Raw genomic sequence first — 22,470 nt, forward strand, 5'->3', positions numbered from 1 at the left:
AAGACTCGTTCTTGCCCACTTTCTCAGTTCAGACTACCATAACAAATACCATAGACCGGGTGGCTTAAAACAACAAACCGTTTCTCACAGTTCTGGAGGCGGGAAATCCGCAGTCAAGGTACTGGAGGATTTGGCATCTAGCGAGAGCCCTCCTCCTGGCTGGTGGACCAGCTGCCCTCCCACTGTAGCCTCACATGGAGGAGAGAGAGGCTAGTTCTCTGGGGTCTCCGCTTTGAAGGGCACTCATCCCATCATGGGGGCTCCACCTTCAAGGCCTAATTACCTCCCGAAGGCCCCGCCCCCACATACCATTTAAATGGGGACTTGGATTTTGCCGTATGAATTTGGGGCGAACACAAACATGTAATCTATAACACCCGCACAGAGACAAACGCGGTGGTGACGAGACAGGATAGCGTCCCTATGTAAGGACGAACTACAGCAGCTGATGACTTACGGCAATGTTGATGTGCTGTAGGCAAATACTGTCTGGTCTCTCACTGTTAAGGATAAGGAATATTCCTTGATTAGGCCTTGGTCCTGGAACCTAAAAACAGTTCACTAGTGCAGGTACTGGCACACTTTTTTTGGTAAAGGGCCAGATTATTCATTTTTTTTAGGCTTTGTAGGTCAGTTTGTGTGTGTGTGTGTAAAACAACTCTTTAGATATGTGAAAAGCATTCTTTGTTCAAGGGCTGTAGTTTGCTAACCCCGCCCTTCTTCATTGTTCTGCACACTTGTCTGGGCTCTCCGAGTGGGTCGCAAGTGGGTCGCGTTCTTCCTTTTCCATCACACTCCTTGGCCACTTCGGAGGAGGGAATTGAAAAATACGTCCGTTCTGGCTACTGACCCTGCTTTCTGCTAGTAGAAAAATTGGGAGCCAGGAAACCTTTCTACATTTTGGAGAGTCCTAGTCTTTCTTCATCCAAGCTGGCAGGATTTTTGCTAACATGGCTGCCTCCAAAACTTAGCGGGTTTTCTCTGTATTTTATTCCATTCCATTCATGTACCAAAAGCCAAGCAATTCTTATGTTTAGCTCTCTAGGCCTAATTGCTGCTACTTTGGTCGTATCTGGCTGCTGTGAGATCATGCCCTTCGGATCCCTAGAAGCCTGTGGTAGGCAGAATTTTAATACGGGTCCTCATGAGCTGTGATACCCGGTATTACTCCTATGATTATGTTACATTATATGGCAAAAGGGGGATTATTCAGGCACACCTCATCTAATCACATGTCCCCCCATAAACCCTTTAAGTTATAAAGTAAAATTTTCTCTGGCTAGGAGGTGATATCAATGATTAAAATGTTAAGAGGCACCTGTGTGGCTAGGTGAGTTAAAACAACTGACTATAGGGGCGCCTGGGTGGCTCAGTCGGTTAAGCATCCGACTTCGGCTCAAGTCGTGATCTCGAAGTCGGTGAGTTCAAGCCCCTCGTGGGGCTCTGTGCTGACAGCTCAGAACCTGGAGCCTGCTTCTGATTCTGTGTCTCCCTCTCTCTCTGACCCTCCGCCTATTCATGCTCTGTCTCTGTCTCAAAAAAAATAAACGTTAAAAAAAAACTTAATGAAACAACTGACCATAGATTTCAGCTCAGGTCATGATCTCACAGTTTGTGAGTTTGAGCCTCACATCAAGCTCTCCCTCCCTCTGCCCCTCCCCCGCTTGCTCTTGTCTCCTTCTCTCAAAATAAACTTAAAAAAAAATTAAAATATCTGTCAATACGTTAACCACACTTGTAGTTAACATTCCATAACGTATAGAGCTGCCAAATCACTACTTTATACACCTGAAACATCGTGTGTCAACTACACTTCAATTTTTTAAAAAAACTGTAAAAAATGTTGGGAAATAACGTTAAAGCAACATTTATTGAGCTCTTGCTGTGTGCCACGGCAGGTGAGGGCTGTGGGGAAGCTGAACCAAGAACCTGCCCCCAGGGTCTATTGTCTTAAGGACGGGCTTATATGATCTGATGAAGAATCAGTTCTGCAGAATTACCGCCCAAGGACACACTGCGCGCCAGGCGGGGCTGAGTAAACAGTGTGCACCCAGACCTACACTACAGTCCGGGTAAAGCGAGGCGCAGACTTGGAAGCAAAACGCAAGGCAGAATGAAACCTACGCTTCGAGCAAAAATCCGGGCGGAGGCTGGGCTGGGCGGCATGGAGAGCAGGGCCAGGCAGGGAGCGTCGGGGACAGCCACCTCCCGGGAGGCCAGGGCGGGTGGCGGCCGGGGCGGGACGGCCCAGACCCAAACCCCTGACGCTCAGCACGCCCCCCCCCCCCCCCCCGTAGCCCGCTGCACTAAAGGATTCTAGCAGTGCCGACCCAATTCGGCTACTCACGACTGAGAACGTTAAGCAGCTAAGAGTACAACGCAGTCAGCGCCGTCCCCGGACCACGCTGCGCGCCACACGGGCGCAAGGAGGCCGACGTCTACACCGCCGAGCCTCCGGACCCAGCCCTGCGCCCTCGGCGTGCCGGGACCTACGGACCGCGGACGGAGCGCGGCGCCGGGGCCGCGCGGCCGCAAAGGAGCTCCCTCGTGTCGTAAAGGGCCGCACGTGAGCACAGCTCTGGCAGACGGCTGGGGCTCCATTTTGGACGCCGTCTTCGCTGCGCCAAGTTGGGGGAACCTGTTGCTCGTCACGGAGGCGCTCCCGCCGAACTCGGCCCCGCACCGGGCGCTCGCGGCCGGCCGGCCGGCGTCCTGGCTTCGGTGAGCGGCCCGCGGGGCCGGCCGGGCGGCGGCGGCGCGATGTGGCCCGAGGGCGCGGACGAGCGGCGGGGGCCCGAGCAGCCCCGCGACCGCCCCCGGAGCCCCGCGCGCGCCGCCCTCGAGCGCGAGCACGTGCGCGCGCACCTGCGGGCCCGCCTGAAGCTGCTGGAGGTGGGGATCCTGCTGGACCGGCTGCAGAGCGAGGTGGACTCGGTGGAGGGCGCCGTGGGTCAGGGCCGCTGCGGGAGCGGCGAGGCGGAGGAGCGGGTGCTGAAGCTGTACGAGAAGGCGGAGAGGAAGGCCGCCGAGGTGGCGCGGATGGGTCGGAGGATCGTGGAGCTCCACGGGCAGATCGACAGCTGCGGCTTCTCCTGAAGGGCGCGGGCGCGGGTAGGTGTCGGCCGGCTGCGCGCCCGCGAGGGGCTCGCGCCGCCCCGCCTGGGAGTGCACGGCCGGGCGGAGGGGGCACGGGGTGGGGGGCAGACACAGGGTCGCGCTTTTACGTTGGCAATCAGAAGAAAGCAGTTAGTACGTTGTTGTGAAACGTGACGATCATTTGTAGTAAAGCAGTTGCAGGCAGGCGGGGCCTGGGGTGAAAGCGTAGGCCGTCGGGCGAACGAAGGACGAGGGGGCCAGTTAGAGAAGCGTGAAACCAAGTACAGGACGGAAACTTGCAGGTGCTGTGATATTGGAGCGCTTCCGATTACCTTACAGCATTTTTTAAATTTGTATTTGTTTATTTTGAGAGAGAGAAAGCATGTGATGGGGAGCCAGAGAGACAGAGAATCCTAAGCAGGTTCTGTGCTGTCAGTGCCGAGCGGGACGTGGGGCTGGAACTCATAAACGGTGAGATCCTGGTCTGAGCCGATAGCTTAACCGACTGAGCCATCCAGGCCCCCAGACCTCACAGCATTTTGCACGGGTGGTTGATTGAGTTCCTTTGACTCCGGATATGCGAGTCTTAGAATTTCAGTTGTGACGGTTAATTTCCTCACTCGTACTCTAGACTGACTGCTTGGAGAGGCTGTAATCGAGAATGTTTGGTTTTCTCTCCCTTATTTTTCTATACTTTCACTATGTTAAACACTAAATCTCCAGCATCATTCTGGGGAAATGGTTTCAGTATTACATATGCGGATATGATTATGATTATTAGGTGAATTCCGTTTCAAAAAGACAGCTTATAGGTAAGTACTCTTAACGTAAAGGAATAGGGTCTAGATTGTAAGCTGCTGTGTGGTCATATTCGTTACTGTGATGTTACTGTGTTTTTAAAGTTCCAAAATAACATTTTTTTGCTTTTTGTTTTTTTTTTTTTTTTTTTAATGCTTCCTGGAATTTGGGGAACCCATGAAAGAAACTTGAGGTCGGAGTTCTGCAAGAGAGAAGACGCTACTTGGCTGCAGTTGCTGAAGCAAGAAGCCAGACCCCCTTCAGGGATGTGGACGCCACCGCTTTGGATCAGATTGAGAGGGCCCCCGGTGAGATCGGGGGCTGTTGGGCACGGAGAGCGGTGATGTCCGCGTTTTGGGATTCTGCAGTCCGTCAGCTCGGAGGAGGAGAGCTGCGTTCTTTTCATTTTCTTTGTTTGCCTGTTTCTTTTTTTTTTTTCAGAAATGTAATTTTTCTGTGGCCTGTAAACTGGTGCACATCGTGTAACGTGTCTGGTGAGCAACCTAGACTAAAGGATGAGATCTAGGTACTGTGAGTCTTGGCTGACTCTGAGATAAACTTTTTTGATCTAGTCAGGCATTTCAGGGGCTTCTCTGCCACAACTGCACGTGATATTTGCATGGCTTGGAGGGTTTGGGGAGGACAGCCTGGCGCTGACCGGGGTGGGCCCCAAACTGATAGCAGGGAGCATCTTCCAGGCTTAGAGGACCTCTGGCCGAGGTCCTCAGAGCAGAGCTCACAGGAACTGAGAGCAGGGCTGTAGCTTGTGATAAAGTTCGTTTGCCTGGAAAACAAGCATTGAAAGCCAGTTTTTGGAATCTTTGTGCAAACTACCAAAGCCATTGACTTGGCTGGGAAAAGGTGAGATAAATAAATTTTTTTCACAATGAAAGTTTCTCTTTGATTGTCATCATTTTCAGATGGAGGTCCAGTGCTTCTGATTCAAAGCCTGTGGGCCAGAGGGAGGTTTGATCTGCAGGGAGAGAAGCCAGAGCAGGAAGGGGCCTCGTGAAAGCATTTGGTCTGGCCTCTGCCTTCAGGGAGCTGTGACCATGTGTCACGTTAGATTCTGCTGGACACTCACAATTTCCAGGAGAGATGATCTCAGGTTGAGACAGCTCTGTAAACATACAATCGCAGTCCAGTGCCCCCGGTGCTGGTCTTTGGTTAACCACGTAAGTTGAGTGTCCGCAGATGCTGTGGGTACATCCGTCAACAGAGTGCTTATCCACTTGGGTCTGATATTTGTAGCTTAGAACAGTGCCTCACCGTTGTAAGGCAGGAAAAAAACGTGTGTGTGTTGGGTAGTGGTAATTTTTGTAGAAAACACAGGAGTGGGGATTAGGTGCGGGGGAGGCTTTCTGTTTATATAGGATGGTCAGATGACACATACGAAGACGTTTGAGCAAAGACAGGTCGTGTGGAATATACGCGAGGGCACCTAGGGAAGGAGTATCCTGTAGGTAGGTGGAGCGAGCAGGGCAAAGAGGTGAGGACCAGCGTGTGGCCCAGGTAGCATGGGAGACGATGGCAGGCCGGCGAGGTCAGAAGGAGCCATCGCCCTGAGTGCAAATGACGTGGAAATGGTTTGAAGGTCTACGTGGAGTAGCAGCAGCATCTGAGCGGGTCTGAGGAGACTCACTGGCCGCTGGGTTGAGAACTGCCAGTTGGGCGAGCAAGGGTGAGAGTGGGCAGGCAGCCCACAAACTGCTGGGGGTGCCCAGGGCAGAGTGGTCGCTGCAGGCGCCAGTGGGCGTGTGGACCACGCTCTGAAGATGTCACCAGGGGACTGTGGGTGCGCGAGGATCCAGCAGTGGTTCTGGGGTTCGGGGCCTGAGCCCCTGTTGAGGGTAGCCATAATGTAGCCGTATCATTTGCCAAACGGGCAGTCTTGAAAGTGAGAGGTGGCCCTAGCAATAATGTGGTTTGGGGGGCTCCTGGGTGGTTCAGTCGGTTGGGCGTCTGACTTCAGCTCAGGTCATGATCTTGCGGTCCGTGGTTCGAGCCCCGTGTCAGGGCTCTGTGCTGACTGCTCAGAGCCTGGAGCCTGTTTCAGATTCTGTGTCTTCCTCTCTCTCTGACCCTCCCCCATTCAACTCTGTCTCTCTGTCTCAAAAATAAACGTTAAAAAAAAAAAAATTTTTTTTTTTTTAAAATGTGGTTTGGGACCACAAGTGTAAACTGGGTCTGGCAGACAAGGAGGTGTAGGTGGGTACCCTGTGTTTTTAGTATGGTGGGAGCACTAAAGAGGGAGTCCACTGAGCATCGGGAGCTTGAGAAAACTTTTCAGACGAAGCAAGTCTTGGTTTAGGCCCAGAAGCGTGAGCTCAGATGCCCGAACAGCAGTCCGGGCACAAGGAACCGGCGTCCTGGAACCGACCCCGAAAGTCTGTCAGTAGGTAGAAATGTGACGTGATGGACAGGGTTTGAGGGTGTTTGCGGGGAACGGGGAGGCGGTGAGGGGGCTAGAGGGCATGGTTGTAGCGGTTCACGTACGACTTTTGTAGAGTTTAAACTTGACCGTGTGTGTCCATGCTTCTCCCCCTGGGGAGTCTGTGCTCCACGCCGCACCTGGACGTGCCGTCCAGTACTCCATAGCAGGGGTTATGTTGGTATATTCTGAATACTCAGCATTTTTGAATGCGTGACTAATTTTCAAATGACCTACCACTCGCTAAAGAAGTCTCACAGTTGGGGCTGCTTCTGGCTGTGGGCCGGGCCCCTGCAGTAGGGCTATTCAAACTTAACAAGCAACTGAACCCTTGGGGTCTCCTCAAAATGCAGGTTCTAACCTGTAGTTAAGGACCTGGGGGGGGGGGGGTGAGTTTCTAATAAGCTCCCCAGTGATGCCTATGCTGCCGGTCAAGGTACTGCATTCTGAGTCCCAAGGCCGTCAAGTTAAGCATGGTTGGCTGAAAACAATCGAGAAGTAGAGTGACGGCGGGACGTGGAAAGATTTGAGCAGGTCAACAACACTTTCACTTTTGTAGTTTAAGAAACGGGCACATGGTTGTGGAAAATGGACAAGGCAGGGGTGTGGAGTGAGGTCGGGGATCTCACCGTTGTGATTGCACAGAAGGGAAATGAGGACTGAACCCACCTCCCTGCCTTTAACTTCCTTTGCCTGCTTGCGCTCTCACTCCTGGAGTTCTAGCCATTTCCTGTCCAACCGGCCCCTGAGCCTGCGGTCCTTTTATTAGAAGGGCAGTCGTGCGCTGTGCCGTGGCTCTTGGCCAGTGAGTGATCCCGGGAGGACTGTGAACACAGCCAAGCAGGGCTGGCGTTGCCAGGGTTGAGGACTGAGGGTCTGCACCCCCCTCTCTGGAAGCACCAGCCTCTGAGGTCCCTCACCTGGCTGTCCCCTAAGGCCAGACAGTGGGTGATTGTGCGGCAGGGTCACATGGAGGGTGAGGGGTGGAAATGGGATTCTTTGGGAGTCCGTTTCCTTTTCTAAACGCTGGTGATCGGTATTACTACCTTTGTACTCATGAATAAAGTGTTTCCAAGACGTGAATGGGATGGAATAGGTCAAATGCTAAACTCAGGGAGCTCAAAAGTGAAAACTGCGTTGATCCTGTTCTCGCTGTCAGCCCACAGCCAGGGTCCTACGGCTCCCGTCTGGGGTCAGGACCCTGGATGTGTGGAATGATAAGACAAAAGTCTGTATTAGAAGAATCTCCTTGGCATTTGACACTTAACATACGTTATCTGATTTTCACAAACTCGAGTGATCATTTTACTGTCCTCGTAGTTCAGGTGAGGAAACTGGGGCTGCAGGAACCCTCAGGAACTGGCTCTGTGACCCTGGGCGGGCAACTCTGGGCCACCGTAAGATGGTGGTTTGGCACTGTCTTGTCTTTGAGCTTCCTTGGGGCCTTGACATTCACCTTGTCTCCAGTTCACGTAAGGAACCAGCCAGCTCTTGGACAGTCTCAGCCCTGGCCCTTGAGGCAGAGCTTTGAAGGCCTGTGTGTGTCAGGAGGCCTTCTCCTGGGCTTTGGGAGCTCATGGAGAGGTCCAGCTCCCCTGGGACTTGCACACGGGTCCTGTATCTGGACCGAGTCTGATTGGACAGAGGGCGGCTGGGTTCCTCGCAGGCCTGAGACGTTCTCCGGAAAAGGGCACTGAACAAATGATCTTTGATCTTCCTCCACCCCCACTCCTAGGTCATCTGGGGACACCCATGATGCGGTTCTTGGATAGCCCGAGGCGCCCTGAACTCGGGCTGGGCTGTACAGTCGGGTCATTGATTCAGCGTCACCGAGAGTCACACGTGTTCACCCACATTCCTCAGCTCCCTCGGGCACAGCTTCATTCCCTCCGCTCTGCCACTCAGGGACGGACGGAGAGTTCCTCAGTGTTTGTTTCAGTCCCTTGAAACATCCCTGCCTGACCCAGCAGTCCTCTTTCGGGCCGGTTGAACTCCCTCCGATGGTGGATTGTCGGTTTGTCCTTGTACTTCTGTCCCCTCTTTGTTCAGGCCCTTTGAAACTGTGTCAGTGGGCACTGATTAGAAAGGCCCTCCCTTCCTGTTGGAACTTGAATCGTGTGGTGACCCTCCGTCCGGCACTAGTTTTGGTCTGCGGTCAGCCGCCCCAGCTCGCTTTTGCTTTGTGAATTTTGATCATTTTCGCTTCAGTCTTTCTGCGCCTCGACATTTCATAAGTGCGTCTTGATTTTGTATGTTTTGGATTTTTTATCCAGGTCAACAGTCTCTTGTGTTTTGGCTTGAGAATGACATCCTTGCGCGTCTATCGTAATTGCGATATATGCGGATTTAGGTTTACTATCTTATTCTGACCCGTTCCACATTCCCATTTCCTTTCTTGCCTTACAATGGAGTAAGTTTTTTTAAATTCTTTTCTCCCCACTTTACTGGTTTAAAACTCATATACTCTTTTCCTATTCCTTTAATTATCCCCTTCAAAATGTGTACGTGCATAATTAGCTTACCAGAATTTAAAGTGGATGGTATCTCTATTGTCCTAAAATATGTAAGGATGTAAACACTAGGATATGTGATCTTTTGTTCATTTGTTTTTTGAGAGAGGGAGAATCCCACGCAGGCTCCACACTGTCAGCGCAGAGCCCGATGCAGGGCTTGAACTCAGAGGCCATGAGATCATGACCCGAGCTGAAATCCAGAGTAGGACGTTTAACCCACTGAGCCACCCAGGCGCCCCTGTGTGTCCTTATTCTTGGAATATGGTTTTGCTGGGTGTGTAATGAGAATTCAGGTATCTCTTGGAACCAACTCCGCGGTCAGGACCATAGAGTGGAAAGGACCACAGGATGGGCGGGCTTTGGCAGTCTCCAACCCCAGCTCCTTAGTGCTGCTTGTTTGGCTGTTCCCTAGCCTTGACGATCATGTGATGGCCCCGGGGCCTGTGCACAGGTTGTTGCCTCTGGAACACTGCGAACATTCCACCATATCTAAAAGGGAGTAAGAATGGAGAGAGAACACAGAGCACTCTGAAGGAATTCTCCTGTGGAGTGGAGCAGAGAAATGTGACCGGGCAGTGGCTCAAGGGAGGGTTTCTTCCTTTCTTTGATGATGCGTGACATGGAGAGAGGCGCCTGTTGGTGGGACCGACCTGTGTGACGGATGACGCAGGCCGAGCGTGGCCCTGGCAGCAGCTTGCCCCTCTGGCTCCCCACGACAAGTCCGCGCCTCTCTCTTCCCCGCCAGCCTCTGGTTGAGTTAACATGGGCTTCCCTGCAGTTCTGTCTGAAACCAGCAGCCAGAGGCACCTCAGCACTGACGTTCCATTTCTAGAACATTTCCTTTGGGAACATTCCAGCCACGGTCCATATGCCCCTTACCCAGCACCTTCCTGCTTCCCCTGAGAGGCCTGAACTCCACGTGCTTGGGGACCTGCAGCCCTGCTGAGGCACTCCCGTCGCAATTGGTCCCACAGCTCACCCTGCCCTGCCCCACCCTCCCCTCCATGGCCTCTTGGGTCCCTCTCCCTCCTGGAGCAGTCCCACTTGATTCTGGGGTTCCGTGTTGGATGGTAATGGATTTATGAACCATGAACCAGAGTCGCCCCCCTCCTGCCCCCGTCCCCCAACGTCTCCTGGGGCGGTGACCTGAAAAGCCCACACAAGATGTCAGAGTTGTGGCTTTCTGGTGGAACAGCCACTCACCTGGCTTCCCTGGTGATGCCGGGGAGCTCACCACCCCTCCGCCTCCCCCCGGACCCCGAGCGGCCCTCTGCCCACAGCTCAGAGGCCTCGGCACCATTCGGCAGACTCGGGCTGTGCCTGCCCCAAACGTCACCCAGCAGGGTACCTTGTGGTGGCGAGGTGGGCGTGCGGGTCAGCCCCTAACCGACGCAGAGGCCCTCCCGTCATCTACGTAGTATGTGTCAGATCCATTCTGTCCCTTCCCACAAACGGACAGCCCCTGGTGACAGCTGTGCTTGGTGGACCCTGAGGTCTTGGTCACAGCCGCTCAGCCTCAGTCCGTTAATGCAGGCCCCCTGCTGGCAGGTTAGTGGAGGGAAAGCACAGGGTTAGACCCCGGCAAAGCACGCCTTCCACTGCAGCGCTGATCTAAGCTAGACCACAAGGTGGTGTCCTTGGATGTGAAAGATGGCCAAGGTGTTTGCTGCTGGAGCACAAGGGTGGAGGGTGGGAAGTGTGGGGAGAGGGACAGTTTGTTTAAATCTTGACGACCTTGCGCCTGGGAGAACGCTTTTAACTATGGAGACACCGGCCAGCTTTCCTCACACAGCTGTGGGGGTCACGAGCCTGGCACGGGTGGCACGATGTGACAGGATGCCGGCCCTCGCCTTGACCCTGACCCCTTCGGCCCTGGCTTCTGATACCCGCCTGGAGCCTCCTGGCCACCTACCTCCATCCCTGTCCTGACACCCCCCACAGCTCCAGGGTTGGGCCCCCTACCCCAGCCTTTGCGGAGCTCCCAAGCCACCTGTGGGGCAGCCCTGTGGGAGCGGTGCCATGGGAGGGAGGCTGGAAGGATGGGTAGAGGCTAAGGAGGCTGTCCCCAAAGGGGCCAGGAGAGGAGGATGAGGCCGCGCTGAGCACTTGCCGGGAGGGGCTGGGTGGAAAAGCACCTGCGGATCAGGGCGGACGATGGCGCTTGTGAGCCTGAAAGGAAGGACATAGACTGCCACGCGGGCGGATCCCTGGAAGCTGGGGCACACGCAGACACTTCTGGAAGGAATCACGAGCACCTGTCAGTACTTCCCTTGGAGCGGGGGTGCTGGGCAGGGCAAGTGTTCTCGGTCCTGGCCCGTGCCTTCTAGTCCTGCTGGGCCCCCAAACCGCTCAGGAGCCACCTGTTGTGTCAACAGAAGTTATCCGAGTGGGAAGGGCAGGGTCCATTATTTTGGTTCTTTTATACTTCCCTAGATGTAAAAAGCAAAATAATACTAAAATCGTAAATACAAAATAAAAAAAAGTTTTAAGGTCTATTTTTGAGAGAGAGGGAGAGGGAGCGAGTGGGGGAGGGGCAGGGAGAGGGGATCTGAAGCGGGCGCCGCGCTGACAGCCGCGAGCCCAGTGCCAGCAAAGGGTTCTCCTCTCCGCGTGCTTGCTAAGCCGAACCCGGAGCGGGCCAGCGCCTGGGAAAACTCAAATCGCTGGAGTGCACAAAAGTCCGAGTGTCGGGCAAGGAAGGGGAGCTTGGCTGCCCAGCTCTCGCAGGAATGTGTGCCCGGTGGGGTTTCCAAGTTAGGAACAGAGCACGGCCGTCGGGAATTGGCTCACACAACTGTGGGCACTCGGCAAGTGTAATATCGCGGGGCCGGCTCGCAGGCTGGAGATTGAGAGCAGCATCGATGTCCGTCTTGAGCCCACTTTCTGCAGGCTGGAAACGGGCAGCGCTTCTGTTCTGTGGTCTTGAGTAGAATTCCTTCCTGTCCCTTGCTGTCCTGGAAACCTCGGTCTTTTCTCTTGAGGACGTCCGCTGTTTGGGTGAGGCCCACCCACATGGCGGGTCACCTGCCTCCCTGCAAGTCCACTGAGCAGTATCTTTGCAGCAACACCCAGACTGGCGCTGGACCCCGTCGTCAGGCTGACACCTAACATCGCCCGTTGCAGCCGTCAACGGGCAACCTGTCCCTCCCCATCACAACCCTCGAGTTACGCTTCATCTCGAGGGGAAAACTGAGCTCCCAGAGGTCCCCCACCAGTACGCGGCAGAGCCAGACTCAAACCCAACCCTGTCGACCCGGGCACCGGCTCCCCCGCCCCACATCAGAGAATTCGGCCCAGGGCCTGACGCTCGGCCCTGGCAGGGCTGGGAAGCGGAATTTGGGGGACAGGCAGCCTGCAAGTGTGGGACGAGCTGACTTCAGGCATCACAGTGGCTTCAGTGAGGCCACAGCCTCTCAGCTCCTCATCCTCTGTGTTCTCGAGATCAGCCCTGCCCTGTGCTCACACAAGACCCACCTAGGGGAGGGGACGAGCCCCGCTCACACAGGTCAGGACGCCGGGTCCCACGGCCGGCTAGCGGGGCGGCAAGGACCATCTTGCAGGAACCGAACGAAAGGGCCCGGGAGATGGAAAACCACAGGTCACTGCGAGGCTCCTGCTTTAGCTCGAAATTTTCTGTGAGCTTCTCGACCTAAATAGGAATATTTTTAAGACCCTGGTTGTTCCAGAACAGCACACCCTGTGCACCCCAAGGATAATGGGCACCTTGAAAAGGTGGGACTCAGGAGTTCAGAGTCCTGGAGCGGGTCTAATCTGAACCGTTCATTTTACAGGTGAGGAAAGTCGTCCTACGGGGCAAAGGGACGCGCCAGTCACTCAGCGTGTCAGCTGCCCAGCGGGGCTAAGGCCAGGTAGGCCCCAGGCGCCCAGGGACAGGAGACAGGTTCCTGCCACCACTCTTCCCAGCATCCCCTGTGCTTCTGCTTAAAAGGCAGATCATGGGGCAGAATTGAGGCTAGTGTCGGGGATCCCATGAGACAGACACTGGAAGGACGTGAACATGTGAGAGTCAGCCAGGCAGGGGGTTAAATATGTAGAAAGGTGTCTTGAGCCCGCTTTACCTCAGCCAGCCTGGATTTTACTCTGAGCAGCCCAAACGGTCACGGCTTTTCTGATCCCTATCACCTGCAAGTCTTGACTCGCAGAAGAAAACTCCGCAAAGTTTCCTAAGGTGTGGCTCTGGAGGAGGCCCTGAGCCCCTGCGTCGGGGGCTGTAGGGCATCAGAGATGACAGTGAGGGTGGGCTTTTTTCTCTCTGTCGAGGCCCTTCGGCAGCGTCCACGTAGGCAGAAATCGGAGGTAAGCGGCCTGCAAGCCCAGGGATCCCAAGGACTTCAGGCAGTCACCGGAAGCTAAGAGAGAGGCAGGGAACAGTCTCCCTCTGAGGCCCCAGGAAGAAACCAGCCCTGCTGACAGCGTGAGTTTGGACTTGCAGAACTGTGGGAAGACCCATTTCTGGTATTCTCAGCACCTAGTTTGTGGTCATGGATTACAGCAGCCCCAGAAAGCTAACACAGCCAGTTGGGAATGCTTCCAGTCACGAGCCACAAGAATCCATCATGGCCTCATCCACATGGTGGCAACGTGGCTGCTGCTTCTCCGGATGTCACTTCCAGCTTTCAGAGGGAAGACCAGGGGAGACTGGAGAAAGGTTTGCAGGTGGCTGCTCGGGGGCCCAGGGCTCACTGCCACCTTCCCAGGAGTCCTGTGCCCGGGGCGAAGACAGGGCCTCTGCCCTCACAGCTACATGGTACATGCATGACCCCTGACATTCAGCTTATTCCTGAGAAGCTCATTTCCTCAACTCTCTCAGCCTCCTCCCTCAGCAAATATTTGTCTGCTACATTACTGAGGATCAAACCGGTTTGTGCAGTGAGAGTGGAGAGGAGCCTGGGCTTCTCACCCACGTCCTCGCTCTGAGCCTCAGTTTCCCCTTCTGCAAAGCGTGGATCAGATGCTGCGGCCCCCTCCTCTTCCTTCTCTTTTCTTCCCCCTGTTGAGGCCTCCCCCAGTTCCCAGATGTCCTTTGGGCAGTGACTACAGGACCCCTGAACTTTCAGGGCCGGAGGGCTCCTTACCCCGCAGCCTTCGCCCTGGCCTCCCTGCCTCCATTCTCACCCTCCTTATCTGAAGCTCCTACCAGCTGCTGAGTTCACCTAAAAGGAAAATCTGACCTGTCTCCAGCTGCAAACCCTCCAGCCCATCTGGTCTCTACCTGGCCGCACAGCAGGGTCACCTGGGAAGATTTGGGGCAGTGCAGCCCAATGAAATTGCAGCTGGGGGGGGGGGGGGCGGGACCCTGACAGCTGGCGTTTAAAGTCCCCCAGGAGCTCTACTGTGCCATCAGGGCTATGAGGACCCGGTTTCTGGGACCAGGTCCCAGTGAGGCCGGCCTGCAGGGCCTTTCTTGCTCTGGGCCCGTTCTCCTCTTCAGTCCACTCCAATTTCCCCCCTCCAAAGCGGCATTCTTTGTGCCTCTGTTCCTTCGCTGTGCCCCTTTGCCCCCTGTTCCAAGGGTCTGGCTCTCCACGCCCACCCCCCACCGCAGACCTCCCTTCACCCTGCAGGTGCTGCCCTGGCCCAGGGCCTCCATGCCCCTCTGCTCTCCCTCCTCGCCCTCGCGAGCCTGTCTCTGGCCGGGCACCCCAGAGGTCAGGGCCTGCACCCCCAACCCCGTGCAGGGGCCTGGGTGACTCAGAACTGGCCGCACCAACATGGCTTGGGGCCTGTGCCTGATGGGTCTGTGCCAACCTGGGCCACACGCGAGGGGCCTTGGGTCATGTTTGCTGAGCGTAGATGTCCTCCTCCCAGTGACCCGGACCCCAGAGCCTGCCGAGCTGTTCCCATGGCAGGCCACGCCTCACCTGCCCCACTGCCCACGTGCCTTTCCCCGAAAGCCCCTGACCCCACCCAGGGCCCGGACCCACAGGAGACATTTCCTGGCAGCCCGTCCCCCTCAGAAGTGGGCGACACTCTGGGCTCCTAGTGGGCAGGCAGCCTTTTGTCTCTTGGGCGGGGCCTCCCGGGTCTTTGTCTTTTTGTGTTTCCTGTTTGCCCTGCATGCTGTGCTGGGTGTGGGGGAGGGCCCACACGCAGAGGGCTGGCTCAGCCTGGTAGACGATTCCGGGGAGCATAATGCGAGGGGGCATTTGTGCTGAGACGGGAGCTCTTTTCTCTCCCAGCTCAGCCTCCTCCGAAGAGCCACGCTGGTCCCTTCCCGACAGGCCGGCCCGCGAAGACCACAGTCTCCCAGATCCTGTGACCCCTGACGCTCCTGTTACCCGGGGACCCCACAGAATCTCCATGCTGTAAAGGGGCACCAGCGACCGCGGGGCGCCCAGGTCTGGAGGGTGGGACGAAAGATCACCCCGGACCTGGTCGGGGACAGAAAGGTTTTTCTGCGTGATGCAATTCGCCATCCCCTTTCGGGAAGAAGCTAGCTTTGCAGACAAATGTAGTGTTAAAAAACAAAATCCAACCTAGTACACTTGAAGGGCTCGTTGGCTTTGTTAAGGGATTCAGGAACTGGACAGCACCCCAGATAGCAAGTAGAGGGGAGCTTCCAGGAGGTGTACAAAATGGAAGGTTTTGACAGGAAAGGGGTTTGTGAGAGGTTATCAGCAAAAGGACCTTGCGGGCCAGCACACTTTCCCTGGGTAGGGAGGTAGGGAATCAGGGAATCGCCTGCAGACCATCTGTCTTTGGGGGGAAGGGGCTGAGGCCAGCTACTTCACCGGGCTGATCAGATAATTCTGACCCGTTGGTCAGGTTGCATTCCTGGGGGAGGCCAGAGCTGCAGCTAGATCAGGTACGGGGGTCCAGTTTGGGGACTCGGCCCAGGTGACACCACTCGGGCCTGTGGTTTTCTTTGTAACAGCAGTTGCTATTAAAATGTTAAGAGTTGAGACCTATCTGGAAAGTTAGTCACAAGGGGCGCCTGGGTGGCTCAGGCAGTTGAGTGTCCGACTTCGGCTCAGATCATGATCTCGCGGTTTGTGGGTTCGAGCCACACGTCGGGCTTTAGCTCGGAGCCTGGAGCCTGCTTCGGATTCCGTGTCTCCCTTTCTCTCTCTCTGCCCCTCCTCCTCTTGTGCTCTGTCTCTCTCTGTCTCTCAAAAATGAATAAATGTAAAAAAAAAAAAAAAAAAAGTAAGTCACATGCCCCCATGTTACCTCCTGTGTGGTCGGCTGTCGGAGGCGGTCAGTGACTTCCGCTGGGCCTTCTTTTCTGCGTTTACTCTGACGGTGATCATCTAACTGCTTTAAAAAAAATCCCCACAAAGATGGGGTGCCGGGGTGGCTCAGTCGGTTAAGTGTCTGACTTCAGCTCAGGTCACTGTCTCATTGTGTGTGAGTTCGAGCCCCACGTCGGGCTCTGTGCTGACAGCTCAGAGCCTGGAGCCCGCTTCAGAGCCTGTGTCTCCCTCTGTCTCTGCCCCTCCCCCTCACACACTCTGTGTGTGTGTGTGTGTGTGTGTGTGTGTGTGTCTCAAAAATAAATAAACCTTAAAAAAATCTTTTTACAAAGATCTCCATCAGGAGAGGTCTTTGGCCTTGCTTTGACTTTTGCAACAAGTTTGAAAACAAAACATTGGAAAAAACCCACACACTCCTCACTAAATTATCAGGGTGGGGGAGGAGAAGCATCCTCTGCCGTGTCCTAGATAATGCTGGCCAGCCCCTGCTGGCCCCCAGCCGGGTCTTCACCCCGGGGTCTGGCAGACTCCCCTTGACCCACCTTCAGGCTCCTCTGCACCTGCCCCCTCCTTGGGCCCGTCTGTCTTCTGCCCGCCCAGCCCAGCTGTAGCAAGAATCTGGAAGTCACCTCCCCACCCTTGACGTCTGACCAAATTCTCCACCCCTCACCACCCCCCCCACCCCCGCTTTGGAGGGTAAGCCCTTGGCCTGCTTTCAGTCAGAATCCCCCAACCCTGTCTGCCTCCTCTTAGTAATTTCCCACCCCCTGACGCCCGCCCTCTGCAACCCAGCCGGCTCTGCTGTGTTGGGAGTTGAGCCAGTCCCCTCTCCTTGCAATAGTCCCAAGCCCTGTTGTGACATCCCTGAACACTCTTCCTTCCCTTTCAACAAGTGTCATGACGGGACCTCTGACACCCTTTTGTCATGCTGGTGAGGCCCCAGGAGACAGGGACCTGGAGTCTCACCCTAAGCGGGACTTGGCCAGCACAGCATGAGCCTGCCTGCGGGGTCCTTGCTAAGCCTCCCCTGCAGGGTCCTGGGAAAGGAGGAGGGACTGTCCTAGGACCCGCTGCTGCTCCTGGAGGGTGCCAGGCTGGGGCTGAGTGTGGAGCCGGCTTCACCTCCCACCACCCTGGGGTTCCCTCGGTATCTGGCATCCAGGCCAGGCAGCCGGGCCCCCAAAGTGCCACCCCCTGGGGACCGAGGGAAAGGCGGCTGGTGCTCATGGAGCTCTGGCTCGGCTCTGTGGGGCTCTGTTGCATCTGCCACAAGCCCTTGAGGTTCTGATAGACTGTGAGTCCTCTGCACAGGCCATCGGGAGACACGGGCTTAGCATTTCAGGTCTGGAAAGCACACGGTGCCCCTGGGGCCCCCTAGCCAGGTGGCAGGAGAAAGCAGGAGCAGACAGGGGGGCTGAGGGGCCGGGCAGGGTGGGCCCTTCATCTAGCGGTGTGGCCTGGATGCGTCTGCCTGCCTCACTCCTCCAGCTGCGGCTTTGGGGAGCGGGACCGAGGGGTAAGCTGGTCCTGGCTGGAGTTCTGCTAAGCGCTACGGGAGCAAAACCATGCTGCGTCCCACGTTCACTCAGACAGCCTCCCTGACACTGGCCCACGGCGTCCAGGTCCCCCTCAAGTTCATGTGCACAGGGGCCAGAGGACCGGACAGGACTGGTCCACACATCCCTTACTCAACAAACGCCCACCAGGCCCCCGCTTACGGTCCCCCGACCATGGTGTCGGCGAATCAGTGATGAATGACCCCAAGACAAGGGAAGCATGGGAAAATGTGGGTGCACCACAGGTGTGGGCTGGGCGAGGTTTCAGGAAGTGTCGACAGTGCATTTGGGACTGAGCAACGCAGAGGGGGGAGGGGCAGGGCCTGCAGACCGTCCAGCCCTGTTTGGCCCACCCTCTGTGTCAATATGAGGCTGGGCCTTATAAGATGCCTACAAGCCTCCAGTGGGACATTTCCTCGGCCGAGCCAGCTCCCAGCAGGACGGTGGGTCCACATCCAGCACCATGACGGAACTGGAGACGGCCATGGGCATGATCATTGACGTCTTTGCCCGGTACGCGGGGGCTGAGGGCAACAAGCAGAGCCTGACCAAGGGGGAGCTGAAGACGCTCATGGAGAAGGAGCTCCCTGGCTTCCTGCAGGTGAGCGCCCAGGGGTGCGGGCGGTGGGGGCACGCAGGGAGGGCCGAGGGGGTGCCCGGAGCAGCCGGCAGGGGGGCAGGGGGAGGCTACCCGTCCAGGAAAGGATCAGCTGCCCTAGGGGCTGAGGCCTCCAGAGCTGTGGGAACGGGAGCCGGGAGCCAGTGCAGCCAGGTCAATCCTTAAAACCAGAGTTAGGAGCTAGAGTCACAATTCACTTAGCACCAAGATTCTTTCTCAGCGGGAGAGCGAGGGATGCAGACCTGAACCTGAGTGGTGGGGGTGGGGTGGGGGAATCCAGGGCCATCTGTGAGGCTGCGTTTGCTGGTCCCTCACAGCTGCACCCCTCCAAGGCTGCGGGCCACAAACACCCCTGCTGCACTGCCTGCTGGGCCACATGCTGCCTGGTGTTAGTGGGGCTGACAGGGTACAGATGGCAGCTGGTCTCACTGTGCTGTGGGCTATGTCTGCCCAGGGGGCCTGCCCTCCTCTGCCTCCCCTCCCCCCTCCTCCTTCCCCCTCTCCACTCCTCCTCCCTGCTCTGTACCCTCCAGCTGCCTTCTCTTCCCTCCTTCTCCCCTCCTCCTCCTCCCCTCCTCTCCTCACACTCTCTCCTGTCTCCCTCCTTATTCCTCCTTCCCTACCCTCCTTCCCAGCCTCTCCCTCCCCTTCCCCACTCTCCCACCATCCTCCTTCCTCCCTCTCCTTCCCTTCCTCCTACTTCTTTCTCCTCATTCGCCCTCCCTTCTCCCCCCTCCCCCTCCCTTCCTCTTCCTCCTTCCCCTCCCTCCCCTCTTCTTCCTTTCCCTCTCCACAGGGATCCTCGTCCTCTCTGCTCCCCTCCAGCTCCCCTTCTTCTCCCCTCCTCCCCCCTCCCCCCACTAAACTCCCCCCTACCCACCTTCTAAGGGCTCTAACACTGAGCTGATGCCTGAAGATGGAAGCCTGAAATTTTCAGTCTTCAAACACACTGAGCGTTTCAGTATGTAAATGCAGTGAGGATATATATTTTTTTAAATGAAGTTCATCTGTTTTTGTCTATTATAAATATGTGTTTGTGGTCGAAAATGTAAGAATACAGAATTGTGGAGGCAAGGAAGCCCCCAACACACCCCTCTCTCCTCTTCCATCAGCCTTTTCCCCATGGAAAGTTGATGTGAATGAAAGTCTAACATATGCAATTTAATTTCTTTTCGAATTTAATATTACAGCAAACAGCCTCAAACCCCGAGGCTCACGGAACGCCCCGCCCACGGGGCACTGGGCCTGGGTGCAGATGTTTTCTGATAACCAACCAAGTTTAAGAGTCTAACCCATGCGGATTTTGAGACCAAAGCCTGGGGGTTGCGGGAGGGGCGGGCGCAGGTGGTCCGGGGAACATAACTTGAGAACCAGTGGCCCAGCCCGGGATTCTCAACCTCCTGCCGAGGCACTTGGCCAAAGCAGGGGCTCAGGCCCCTCAATACTGCAGGCCTTCAGCTGATGCCGAAGCCCCCCGGAGCTGCAATCCTGGGCTGTCGGCCGCAAACTTGGGGAGCTCAGCGTGGGCGGCTGGGGGCACTGGGCCTCGGGGACGCCCCCGCTCGAGTTCCCCTGGGAACTCGGCGGCTGCAGCGCCTCCTGCCGCTGGGTCTCAGCCCTGCACGGGGTGCGGCCGGGCCTCCGCCGTCAGGTGGGCAGACACTTCCAGACCCCTGGGGGGCGGGTGGGGGGGGGGGGGGACGCAGCCTGGGTGTGTCCCTTCCCCCGGGTGCCCTGGGCCCTCCTCCTCCTCCTCCCCGCCTGGAGGCCGGGCTGGTGCCGCCGCCCGCCGTTGGGGGTGAGGAGCCGAGGCTCGCGCGGCACCAGACGGGTTCTGGGTGCGTGGACCAGACGCGGTTCAGTGAGGTGACCTTGCAAAGCAGGCGGCGTGCAGGGGTGGCGCGCGAGTGGCTGCGTTTCCTGGGAATAGTCACCACCCTAGGGCATCTTAACCAATCCAAAGACGACCCCCTGCAAAACTTCACAGCATAGTGCAATTCAAAGTCGGCCTAAAACAAAGAAAGCGTGAGTTAGTGCGTTCGTTGGAGCCGGCACACACCTTCGGGCAGTTCAGAGCTTCCTAGAGCCCGGCGACTCGGTGACTCGGATGTCCCCCCCCTCCCCCCACCGCCCCTAACGCCCAGCCCCAGCGCTTGGCCGAGGGCCCTCCGCGCTGACCCCGGGCCTCTGTCTCCAGAATAAAAGGGACAGGGACGCCGTGGACAAACTGCTCAAGGACCTGGACGCCAACGGAGACGCCGAGGTGGATTTCAACGAGTTCATGGTGTTCGTGGCCGCCCTCACAGCCGCCTGCCACAAGTACTTTGAGCAGGCGGGGCTCCACTGACGCCCTGCAGACCCAGAACCCGGGGGGGGGGGGGGCGGGGGGGGCTCCGGACCCACCCCCAGCTTCCAGAACCCTGGGGGTGATTGCTTCCCTGGGCCCGGCCTGCCCCCGACCCTCTGATCAGTAAAATGCTTGTGACACACACCTGTCTCCCTCAAGTGGATGATTTCCTTCCGCCCTCAGCGCCCCCACCCCCAACACAAGTTTTCTAATGGGTCACTTAGTGCTCCTGGCCTGCGGGGAGATGGACAGACACAGGGTAAGGGTTGGTTCAGGGGCCACTTTCCCGCGGCTGAGGCTGGCCGAGGCACCGTCCCTGCTTCTGTGGCTTCCTGGGCCCAAAGTGAGCGTCCCCCTGTCCTGGATCCAAGGAGGCTCGCGGGACACACATCCATCCGTCCAGTCGGTCAGACAGACAGCCGCTCACCAAACCCTGGCCCCTCCGTGTCTCCACCCGCGTTTCCAAGCCCCATCTTTTTAATGTACATGCTTGCGCCACACAGACAGGAAAACACACTTAGAGAAGAAACGGTGACAGGCGGGGATCAAGGGCCAGAGAACAAGGGCCCACGCGCCAGCGTTTCCAGTTTTAGGAAACTGTCTTCATGAAGCAAAGCAACCCGCGTGACTCAGGTGAGGGCAGGGGAGTTAGGTCAGTCGTTTGCCCTGGTTTGGAGACTTCCGGTCGCCTTCTGAATACCCAGCAGTTGAAGCCTCCCCTTAGGTTTGAGGACGTGTCCACAGGAGCAGAGATGGTGTCCGGAGCCTGGCCGGGGACACACCGGCAAGAGGAGTGGCTTACCCTCGCCGGGGTGAGCAGGGCACAGGTTTTGTAAGAGGCGAGCCCCGTCAGGTTAGATGGGGGCGGATACACCATTGAAAGCACGGAAAGTCAAGCTAATGGGACGATCGGGGGCGGGGCTGGAATCGGATTTCTTCCGGCTGCTTCACAAGTGAGTCACAAATTGGATTTGTCCTGGGAATGATCAGTCCCCCGCGGCGGGGGCAGGGCTCCCCCGGAAGCTGCAGATACCAGAACCCTCGATCCCCGCCCTCGCAGATAGCTGGGGTGCAGGCCCCTGACCCGGATCCCCCAGACTCTGCCCCCACCCCAGACGCAGAGAGGGGGAACCTGGAAGAACACCCCCCTGTGCGGCAAGGTCGTAGGAGAGGTTTCCAGCCTTGCAGCCTGAGCCTGGCCCTCCGGGCCTCCCCCGTCCTGACACCCTGAAAGCCTGGAGGGAGGGGTCTTCTCTGAGTCCTCACCCCGATGGTTCGCACGTGTTCCAGCTGAAAACCCCACTGCTGGGGGATGAAAACAACAGCTGGCCACTTCCTTCCCGTGCGCCTGGGGCTCCTCTGCCGGCCCGCACGGTCCCCGGCCCTCCTCGTCCCCAGACAGGGCCGGTCTGTTTTCACCCCTCAGGACAGGCTGTATCAAAGCGTCCTGCTTTGAAGAAGCTTCTGGAGTTCCCAAAGCAGCTTCTGCAGTTCCCATAGCTGCCCGCTTGCCCTGGAATTTCCTTCACCCCATCTGGCTGCCCCCCTCTCCTCCCTCACAACTGGGAGATTCCCTCTGGAATGCAGAACACTCCCAGCCCCCAGAAACCAGCCTCCTGTGAGGCTCCGTCAGCCCCCTGGGCAGGCTGCGGAGCGCCCCTTCCTCCTGGGTGAAGTCCACGGTCACCTCCGTGGGCTTCACAACTTCCGGGGGGCTGGGGGGCTCCTGGCAGCCAGGTCCTCCAAGACAAAAGCCATGTCCAACCTGCGTTTCTTGATGGCCACACGGAATTTGCCGGCATGCGTGGACCCACATTCGCCCATTATTAAAGATATGGTTCTTCGTAGTTTTGTTTTTTTAAGTTCGCTTACTTATTTTGAGAGAGAGCGCGCACG

General features: G+C 56.9%; 2 protein-coding genes across 2 annotated transcripts; both read left to right on the forward strand.

The window, feature by feature from the left end:
* Positions 1-2,590: 2,590 nt before the first annotated feature.
* LOC113604370 (putative MORF4 family-associated protein 1-like protein UPP) lies at positions 2,591-4,222 on the forward strand. Its single transcript, XM_027076321.2, has 2 exons — positions 2,591-3,111; positions 4,079-4,222. Exon 1 carries the CDS (start codon positions 2,761-2,763, stop codon positions 3,094-3,096), a length of 336 nt encoding a protein of 111 aa, XP_026932122.1. The 5' UTR covers positions 2,591-2,760; the 3' UTR covers positions 3,097-3,111; positions 4,079-4,222.
* A 13,775-nt stretch (positions 4,223-17,997) lies between these two features.
* Positions 17,998-20,629, forward strand: S100P (S100 calcium binding protein P). The gene is made up of 2 exons (XM_053217613.1): positions 17,998-18,209; positions 20,425-20,629. The coding sequence occupies exons 1-2, from the start codon at positions 18,072-18,074 to the stop codon at positions 20,572-20,574; spliced, it is 288 nt and encodes a 95-aa protein (XP_053073588.1). The 5' UTR covers positions 17,998-18,071; the 3' UTR covers positions 20,575-20,629.
* The last annotated feature ends 1,841 nt before the right edge of the window (positions 20,630-22,470 follow it).

The sequence above is a fragment of the Acinonyx jubatus genome, chromosome B1, assembly GCF_027475565.1.
Source record: "Acinonyx jubatus isolate Ajub_Pintada_27869175 chromosome B1, VMU_Ajub_asm_v1.0, whole genome shotgun sequence".
NCBI classification, from domain to species: Eukaryota; Metazoa; Chordata; class Mammalia; order Carnivora; family Felidae; genus Acinonyx; species Acinonyx jubatus.